Source organism: Pteropus alecto, unplaced genomic scaffold, assembly GCF_000325575.1.
Source record: "Pteropus alecto unplaced genomic scaffold, ASM32557v1 scaffold33, whole genome shotgun sequence".
Taxonomy (NCBI): domain Eukaryota; kingdom Metazoa; phylum Chordata; class Mammalia; order Chiroptera; family Pteropodidae; genus Pteropus; species Pteropus alecto.
In genome coordinates this window covers 1,102,711-1,113,151 of record NW_006435762.1, presented here as the reverse complement: position 1 = coordinate 1,113,151, position 10,441 = coordinate 1,102,711, and the positions used below count along the sequence as shown (strand labels likewise).

The 10,441-nt window shown below is 32.4% G+C and overlaps 1 protein-coding gene across 3 annotated transcripts in view; it reads right to left on the bottom strand.

The window, feature by feature from the left end:
* Nucleotides 1-10,441, bottom strand: part of SERPINI1 (serpin family I member 1) — a 71,596-nt gene that overhangs the window by 23,271 nt on the left and 37,884 nt on the right. For all 3 annotated transcript variants that reach the window (XM_006910806.3, XM_025046060.1, XM_025046061.1), the window contains exons 2-5: nt 8,418-8,685; nt 7,134-7,364; nt 5,366-5,560; nt 3,697-3,901 (exon numbers count right to left, since the gene is read on the bottom strand). In XM_006910806.3, the coding sequence (XP_006910868.1) occupies nt 3,697-3,901; nt 5,366-5,560; nt 7,134-7,364; nt 8,418-8,667 (881 nt within the window). In that variant the 5' untranslated portion in view covers nt 8,668-8,685. The remainder of the gene's footprint in view (nt 1-3,696; nt 3,902-5,365; nt 5,561-7,133; nt 7,365-8,417; nt 8,686-10,441) is intronic.

Genomic DNA, 10,441 nt, shown 5'->3' with positions numbered 1-10,441 from the left:
CCTGCTTTAATAAAGACATACAATGTGATCATGTATTTTCAACTTTTTATCTGAATAAGTTGAAGAGGTATGTAGAGGGCAGGAGCATTGGAGAGAGACTAGGTAGATGTGTGGAGCAAAAGTTAGAAAATTTCCTTTAAGGAAATTTATAAAATTTATAAGCCATTAAGAAACCAAGTAAAACCTTTGTTGAAAAACCTAATAAAAAACGTTCATGCTAAAGAACAAAATCTGATGGCTTGTGTATTTGTTTTCTTTTACAAACATGAAACTGAAGTGATTTATTAGTAGACAATTGTTTCAAAGTAATAGCATTCTTTCTGTTTACAAAACAGAGAACCATTTTGTATCCTTTGATTTCTAGCACTCTGATCACAAATCATAAATCCGAGACTACAAAAGCAGAGTGGAAGATACTACAGCCTGGTACCTCTGCCTTCCAAGTATTACGATATTTGATTTTGATTTTAGAAAATTCTTCTTATACCTAAGATGTTACAGCCTGGTACCTCTGCCTTCCATGTATTACGATATTTGATTTTGATTTTAGAAAATACTTCTTATACCTAAGATGTATCAGTAAAGACTAACATGCCAGAGTATATAACGAAGAGGTTAATGTTCATGACGACCAGGTTTAAAATAATCCTATCTACAGAAAAGTATATATAAAAGTACTCCTAGATTAACACAAGATAAATACTAGGACTTAAAATATACATTGTAAAATAAACAATAATAGTAATAACAGATAACACTTAAATGATGCTTACTCTGTGCCAGGTATTATTCTGAAGTGCTTTTTAGATTATATATATTTTATATGTTAGCCAAACTATTTTTGCCACCATGGATAAATTGGAAGAATATCCGACAATCTCATTTAAATCTTAGAGATGTTGATTGTGCGTAAACCTTGAGGTATTTCACTAGATTTGGTTATATCATATAGATATAGCAATCTTACTCTCTCCTGAATATATTCTTATATTTTGTATGAAAATACAATTTCAATTCAGCTTCTGATTCCTGTAGGACTTATTGTTCAGGGAGAAAAAATAACAAAAATGCAAAAGTCATTGACCCTTGTCCCTCTCCTCCCCATGCTCTATTCTTCTTAATGAAAGCATTTTAAAGCTATTTGTATAAAATCTAGTACAATAGAAAGTAAAATTACCTGTCAAGCAAGACAAGAATTGGTCAAATTACAGAAATGTGAAGTTGCCATTTTCAGGTAATAATCGCCATATAAATAAAACTATACAAATCATTTAAGACAGACACTGAGTAAACCTAGAACACAACTATTATACCATTTTTACCTTTGCTAAAATTAGGTTACATAAATCATTACCCTCAATGAAAATTTTGTGGATCCTAATGCTGTAAAATGGAGGGGGGCGGGCGTGGGATAGTTTCCCATTGATTATTACTGACACACAAGTACTTGAAAACAGTCAATCTCTTGAAAAGGGAAACCAAATTTATCTTATCTAGCTTTTAGCCTCCCTCTCTATGCATTAGCCATACAGAGGCAAAGTTCATGCAACTCCTAGGGAAATGGACACATGGTAATTAATGGTGCCTAGTTTAGTAACAAGCATTAATATGAGCAAGCAAGCTAAGCTATTTCATAATTGAAAAGTATCTCTTAGAATATGAAAAATTAATTTTATTCTGCTGCAATTGTTCATTTTCTCAGTGGATAAGACCTGGAGGCCACATCTTCTAGTGACTGTGATCCTTATTAAGCATTCATTTAGAATTCTGTTAAAATACTCCTAAATCACTTTGCATTTTCACAGAATTGAAGCATTTGGAGATGCTGCACTTAATGCATAATATTTAATAAGGGAATATTAATACTGTACTGAATTTTTCATATTATCAAAAGGAATTCATTACAAATGCAAGGGAAATACAAAAATAATGATAAAAGGTCCCTGGATGACAGTTTAGATCTGATATAGTTATTTAAATTTAACTGCTAAGGTTTAAAAGAAAATTCTTTTAGAATTAAGATACGTTGTCTATATATTAAGTATGTAGATGTCAATTATATCTTTAAAAAAAAAGTCTCTGCTTTATTTGTTACAGTCATTAGCTACCTCTCCTCGAAAATAGACTTATAGTGGAATCTTTCTATATAAATGTATTATAATGGAAAGTTATATAAGCTTAATATTTTAGCCAAAAAGAAAAAAATAAACCATTTAGAGTATAATTATCTTAACTTTTGTATGTAGACTGAGAAATGCATGTCTATATATTATGTATAGTTATATATTATGGCTATGTAACACTAACATAACACATATATATATTATGTCAAAACCATCAACAGTTCCAAATAGATCTCCATTAATGTAAGCAAGTGTCAGCTAAGTTTTTTGGAAAAATAAGCATTTATATAAGATGTAATTTTTAAATGTTAATGTCTAAAATTAGAATATAAATAAGTTTTAGCAATTCCATTAATACTAATGTCTTATTTATCATCTTTCAAAGTTCATATTAATTAATAGTCTTTGTATAATTTTTCTTAATGTGGAATGGCTGTTAGAACTGTACTTCCACACACACGTTTATCTGTTGTTTATTTGTGTCTTGTTTTTAGCTCAGAATTTACACACTATATTTATAAACTTGTTTGTGTTTACTGGTCTAGCTCCCCTACAAGGTTTTAAGATATTCAAGGAAGAATAAATATATTCAGTAGGATTTGGTTTTGCATACTTATCACGTCTCTATTATGGGAGAGAGATCTGACTCTGAAAGAAATTACAGAAGAAAAGCAAGACCTATAAAAGGTTAATTTCATTGTGGGTGGTAACATAAATGCATTGTCATAATAGGGAGGTGCATAAGTTGAGGCCAAAATGAGGATCACCTGCTCCATCAGGGGATTCATGAAAGGCTTCCTAGAATTGGTGCCAAAGCTGTACCCTAAAGGCTAAGTAAATAAATCTGGCAAAGTAATGTGAGGAAGGCATTTTAGGCCAATGCAAAAAACATACATAGAGACCCAGGGGCATAAAAAGAGTATGATGTCTGTGGCATAATTATATGTACACAGATAGTACATGCTACAAAATGTCTGATGTGCTATGTGACCAGAGGTAGGGTTGAGGAAGAGAATGGTAGTCAGAACATCAAGGCTCTGCACGGATTATATTTTTTTCAGCCACAGGGAAAATTTTAAGCTTTTTCCTGCTTATTAATGGTTGCACCTAGCACAATGACTTGCTTGCACTTTTCCCAACAAAGTCAGAGATTATTTTTCCAGCTATAATCAACTTTAAATATTAATGAAATACAGAAGACTGTCAATGTAAATGATATCAAGAGCCAATCTGTTGGAAAATCTTCTAAAATGAAACTAAGGGTATTGATTCATAACTCAATGAGGTCTTGGTAAATAGTACAGAATGAATCAATAAGTGAGCCTGTGTCTCTGGGAAGGACCATGTGAGTATAAAAGAGTATTAAAAAGAGAAGAAGGAGGAAGAGGAGAATGGGGAGGGGAGGAGGAAAGGGAGAAGGAGAAGAAGGAGGAGAAAGAGAAGGAAGAGAGGAAAGAGGAGCAAGAGGAAGAGAAGACGCACAAGACTTCAAATTCAAAAATGTGGCAAGAGTTTTTCTGGGTCAGAACCTTCATTGATATCCTTCTCTCCATGTCATCCAAGGAAGTCTCACCTGGGCAGGTACACTTCCACTTTTTGCTTCTTCACTGAATTTGCCCATTCTTCAATCAGCTGTACTTTGACCAATGGCTCCAGAGTGGCCAGTGGAACTTCCTGTCTGGACAATACCAGCATCATACTTATCTCATCTCCCTCATATGGTATTTCCAGGACTTGGTAGATACCACCAGCTTCATTGGAGCCATCACTAAATTCCCCTGAAAAGAAAAGAAATGGGATAAAAGGCCCAAATCAAACCTTAAATAAAAGGTTTAAATTTGTTATAACGTTTTTCAAAATAGTGTATAGAAGAAATTTAGGCATCTGAGAAAAAGAAAGTTTATTTAAAAATAGACCTTGAAATTCAAGTGAATTCTCAGCCCTGCAGAATTTATTTTATTTTAGAATCCCCAGAATCATTTCACATTTGTAATAAAATGTTCTTTAGATTTACTTATTCATTTTTAAATGATACTACAAATGAATATAGACTTAAAGGATGTTATTAGAAACAATGAAAAGTTCTGGTTAGAAAATAAAGTCCTGGATCTAAGTTGGATAGAAATCACATTTAGCAATATCCACCTGATTTCTAAGAGCAGCAAAATTGCCCATGTAATACTTGGTACTCTATTAACACCACAGATAAAAATTTTGAAGCAAAGGTAGCACAGCCAAAATGAAATCTATTGTGTTCTACAATAGTTATCTAGTGTAGTTGTGGTGATTACGATCTTCAAATTAGGTAATTAGGTAAATTAGATAATTGGCTTTGTGTGCTATGAACTTAGCTAAATTGACTAGGCTTTCAAAAAAATTAAAAAGTCTTTAAAACAAATGTTCCTGTTACTACTTTAAAATTTCCGCCATTAAAAAAAAAGTAATGAATATTTTTTGTTATGAATATTTTCCTATAATTGATCTAGATCCTTCACAATATACACATCACATTAAATATTTTGGTTCTCAAATAAATTGGTGTTTCCCTTTCTTATTTTAACTGTTAATTTGATTAACTTTGATTATAATCTTTAATTTTACAGTGCATTTTTAAATAGAAAAAACTACTAACATATACTTAGCTTATAATTACACTTCTGCTTATGACAACAAACTATTACAGTTCAACATAGTGTATAGGAAGGATTAACACCCAAAACTTCTGAAAAGTTCAATGAAACATTTTTGAAAATAATGCCAAGGTTATTGAGTGGTATCACAAATTATAGACCCTCAATAAATGAAACTATGAATGAATAATTATATCTGACCATACATATGCAAATCTGAAAGCAAAATTTTAAAGAAATAATTATAATTCAAAAAGTTGTGAGGAATCCATATCAAGAGCTGGGTAGAACATATGGTTCAATGAAAACCACCCCAAAGCCAATGACTTTTTATAGTAACTCAGTGTACTTATACACGGTCAGGTATTTTCATATGAATAAAGCCACTCTGCAGGTGTGATTAAATTTATAAATTAAAGACATATATTGGAAAGCTGTCAATGCACATAATATTCATTCAGGATCTAATTAGAGGCCTTTAAAAATGGAGCCAAGGAAGTTATAGCCCAAACTAGATTGACAAGAAATTTAAGTAATGAATATTTCATGTTCTTTCTTAGAAATTTGTTGATATATTGCAAGGAGAGAGAAATATAAGCCAAAATGTCTTACCATAATAAAATTCTCCTTGTTGATACATCATTGGAATTTGGACTTCACTTTCATCATCTTTAGTGAAGGAAAAGGTTCTAGTGTTTTCTGGTCTAAATTGTGACTTCCAGTTCCCCTTGAAATAGACAGCGTTGATGAGGGCCAAATGAGTGACAGTGTCAAAATCCCTTGGGGATACCAAATCTTTCAACAAACCTATTTAAGAAAAATAAATGAATGAAAATTCAAATTAAATTGGAAGGTGAAAGGGAACCATCTGATAGAGTGATCCAGAAAAACTACCATTATCAAATTTACAATATAAATTAAAAGGATCTTACTTTCAAAGGAAAAGTTATACATACACACATAATTATAGATTAAGGGCATCTTAGATACCCACACTACCTAAAATAACACTAGTCGCATCTTGAAAGTTGAACAAACTACATAACCAGATACAACAGACTCTCAGGGTTCACCCCTTCCTAGTGCAATGATTTATATAAAACTCTTAACACAGAGTAAGCACTCAAACTATTCTAAGTTTATTTTTGAACAGTGTTACATGATTAAAATGCTATCCAATTCAAAAGCCCCCCCCATGTATACTAGATATCTTTCTACCAAATATAATAACTGTTTTGATTAGATGAAAACAGATTAATGAAAGCTAATTTAACTCATGATGCCTTATCTTCTCTCATTTGAAAAGTTTCTTTCCAAATCTATTTTGATTGTTAAATGTTTAAAAAGAGTTTGGAAACAGTTTTTAATAATTCAATCTATTCCAGGTAGATGATTATTTTTTATTTATTCTTTGCTAAAAAAAAAAAAATAGGTAAGTTTCCTTTAACCTACATTCCAATCTCATAGTTAAAAAAGTGATCTCGTGAAAATGATTATAGTGGAACATCATCTCACAGTGAAAATGACAGGACAATATTTTGCTCTGTATTCTCTTATTAATCATAGTACTTCTGTAGGTGCTTAAGAAAGTACTTCAGCATTTTGAAGATTATGGGACATAAGATTTTTCTTGTTCCTGTTGTTCCAACATAAAACTTATTAGATTAAATTAATATTATTTTGGGAGTCTGACAATATAAATTAATTTAATGAACTGTTGAAGTAATCTACTTTCAATTCGGTCTCATTTTCTAGATTCTAATTTTAATTACTTTTGTGGTAAAATTGGAAAATAAAATGATAAAATACGAAACATTTGGAAAACTTAAATACATTTAAAACTTATGAATTCGAAATAAATTTAAAATTAATGCATCTTTCTAATTTCTCTCCATTTAATTGCCTTAAAATGGGCTACTCTTTAAAGGAAGCCTATACAATATTTTGATTACCAGTCAAGTTCTGTGGTTTAAAAGCCAACAAATATTTAAACTCTGACTTTTAATTCTTATTCTGTTTTAATTCTAAGAGCCACCAACTGCCATTTTAATTAATGTCTAATTTATCAAATAATTAGCTCACACAAGATTCCATATAGTAACTAAGATTACTATACAGAAGAAACTTATCAACTGGAGAGCAGACTAGTTTATCAGTGCCAAAATTCAATACATACCAAAAGAGTTAACTGCTTTATCAAATGTTTACTCATAAATAATGCTTCTAAAAAGACTTTAATCTATACAAAATAATTATTAGCTACTCAACTAAATGCTATCCAACATTCAACATGCAAAAGGAATGTGGGGACAAATAATTTCAGAAGTTAGAGAGAATTAAACCTAAGCTATTCAAGAAAGCAAAGAACCAAATGACATACTATTTGTGTTATTCTCCACCCACTTATTGATGTGGTTGGCCACAGCAATATTTTGACTGAAGTCCACATGATTTACTTCTGCATTAAAATATTTTTTCATCATTTGCAAAAACTCATCATTGACATGAAATCCATTTTGCACGAAGAGGGAATTGGCAATTTTCATCACATACTGGCTCTCTTCAGCAGTTACCATGTTAGAAAAATCCTTCATGAAAGAAAATTCTTCACCTGCAAAATGACAAAGAATAAGTTCATTAATGGAACAAACACAGTGAAAGATCCAGGAAGGTGAAGAAGCAGTAAAAACACAGCATGGGGATGAATAGAAAAGAGGCCCAAGGGGAGAGCACTAGCTTATTCCCCACAGTGACATGGTGAGGAGGTTCTAATATTTAGGCAATTTCCAGATAATAAAATTTTAACTTTTTTGTAGCTTAATATTATCAACTGATATTATTTTTCATTTTAATTGATATATTGGTAAAATCTATAAAGAGTTTTCGGTTTTCCTTCAAAGTACTTAGGTTACTTTCATTAAATTAGTCTTATTTTATGTTTATCAGGAATAAGAATTAAGTTCGATTATCTAGTTTAAAAATCAAATTATCTAAATTTACTTTTACTAGACATTTTTAACCTTATAACTAGAAAATCTATTAGAGATTGTATTAGTTCTTAACTTTTTAGAGTTAATTCACATGTATATTAGAAACATTAAAACAGAAATCTTTTATCATGTCAAAGTGACTACAAAATATCTTTAGGCTTAAAATTTTCTCCAATACATATAATTTCATAGTTGCACAACATTAAAAAAATTTTTTGATGCTATTTAAACAATGAAGACATAGTTGATTTTAAGGAAAAATTTCTGATATTCTTAGAGAATCATGTTGCTTTTCATTGTAGCACTATTCACAGTTGTAATTTTTCATTTGTTTGTGTGATAATTGATTGATTAATGTATGTCTCTCCCTCTAGACTAGAAACTCCATCAGGGCAAGAACCATGTTTGCTTTTGTTTACCACAGCGAAGTTTATTTAAATAATAATAATAAAATAATAATAAAAATAATACATTTTTCATAAATTAACTCAGCCAGGGATAAAACAGGAATTAACACCTTTCCTGGGTTTCCTAATGCTTCTCCAAGCCATACCATTTCAATAAGATTACTTTCTCACCCTCTGTCAACAATGCTGCCTCTGGCAGAAGACAACATAACTGAGTTGAAAGTTAAAGTCAAAGCATCCTGAGAAATCAAACTGAAGCACACTTACCGTTTTTCAGACTGTCATATCCCATTGAATGACGGATTTCTTTCAGGGTAGAGCCTTGGGCCCCAAGTTCCATCATTCCCATTGCAAGGGTGATGCTTAATGGAGAGAAAAGAATATTTTCATCTTCCCCAGTGGCTCGAAGATGATTATACATATTCACTGACAACTCAGTGATGGTTTCATCAGGGGAAGTGGCCCCTAAAGCCAAACTTTGCAGAACCAGCAAAGAGAGGAGTCCAAGAAAAGCCATGTTGGAATAGTTTCAAGCCTGGAAAACAATAATTTGCATATTAATTTTTAACTGCCCCAGAGAAACTGAGTGAACAGTGAAACATATATGTATACAAGGATATATATACATATATATATACATATGAATTATTTCTTGGCAAAGTTGTAAAGCAAACCAAAAGTTTTTAAACATATACAGTGTTAATATCTCTGTAACAAAAGCCCAAAGGATATATTGGAAGTCCTATTTTTAAAAAGTCAATTAATAGTCAAATGAACAAATACTATTGCTAAGTTCTGAGGTTACTCCGCAGCACAAGATAGCCCTGGGCCCCACTTTCATGGAGTTAAGAGTATGTACAGATACATACACAACAAATAATTATAGGTCATGTTTGTCGAGGCTAATTTATCAATTTTTCATAGCCTAGCCATATATATTTTTATCATTTTGAAACAGTTTATTCTAGCTTATACTAAACTACATAGGTCTAGGACAGCTATATTGAAAATCAAAAGATATTTATAGAGTTTAAGATGAACTAGTGAAGTTAGGTATTAGAAAATGCCACATTATCTATTTACTACGATTGATAAAAATTAATGCATCATGCAGCTGGGCTATTAACTGGTGGGAAAGATCAGACACGCCTTCTATGAGCACCAGTTTATTCAGCTCAGGCTGCAGAAACCACAGGAAATGGTAACCCCAGAGAAAGAGGCAGATTTAGCACGCCTTGTGTGGTTTTCCCTTACACATCAGTTCCCTATGAGGCTGCTGCTCCCAGGGCCAATCTGAGCAGAGAGAAACCTACAACACTGTCCTTTTAAATTCTGGATTATGTTACCATGTCAGTTTATACCAACAAACTGGCAGTTCTACTTGGATGACTATTTCTAAATATCGAGTTCATCTGGTTCTTGAACTGTTTTCTCTTGGAAAGAAAAAGCAGTGTCAGTGCCTAGATATCTCTGAATAATATTTCTGCCTCCTGGCACACCAGTGTTTCAAAAGCCCTGTCTCTCCACAGACAGCCTGTCTAGCTGGGGATGCACTGGGGACAGGATTCCCTCTTTTCCTATATCTTTATTCTTTGTCACTGTAGGCATCTGAAAGCTAAACTGCTTATTTAAACAAATAAGTAGCTTACTTGTTTTTGATATTTTTAAAAAATCATCATTAAAACATGTGAAAAACATGTAAATTGATGTTGAGCAAACACATTTGGAAAATTGTATTTTAATTAGTATAGTACACTAACTGTCCCCATTACTCAGTTAACAGAGTGTATACACACTTAAGAGCAGTGTGTTTCCAACAGGCTTTTGAGTCACAACTTCCTAATCATTCCTGTAATATTTTTAATTCCAATTTCAGAGAACTGCCTGGCCATTTTGTAAGTCATCCACATTTTAGGTATTAGTTTTAGGTATTAGTTTTTTGACTAAGAAGTTCTAAGTTTCTGCCCACCCCCTTTTGTATTAAGCTTTTAATATTACTCGCTTGTTTAGGTAGGTAAGGTCAGCCTGTGTGTAAATATGGATGCTCATGACCCAGGCTGTGAGGAGGCAAAGGCTGGTTGCTGCAGGGAATCAAGTGCACTGCTACAGAACAGCATCTGTCAAGCATACCACATTGGAACAGAAGCCTTGGGACAGAAGTCAGGTGCCAAGAGAGCACAGCTGCCATGCTAGTCTGCTGACTCTGGCCATCCACGAGAGGTTGCCGTGGGATTCTCTCTTCCTTTTCTACTCTAGAGAACTCCAGGAAATGTAGAAGTAGGAGAGATGAA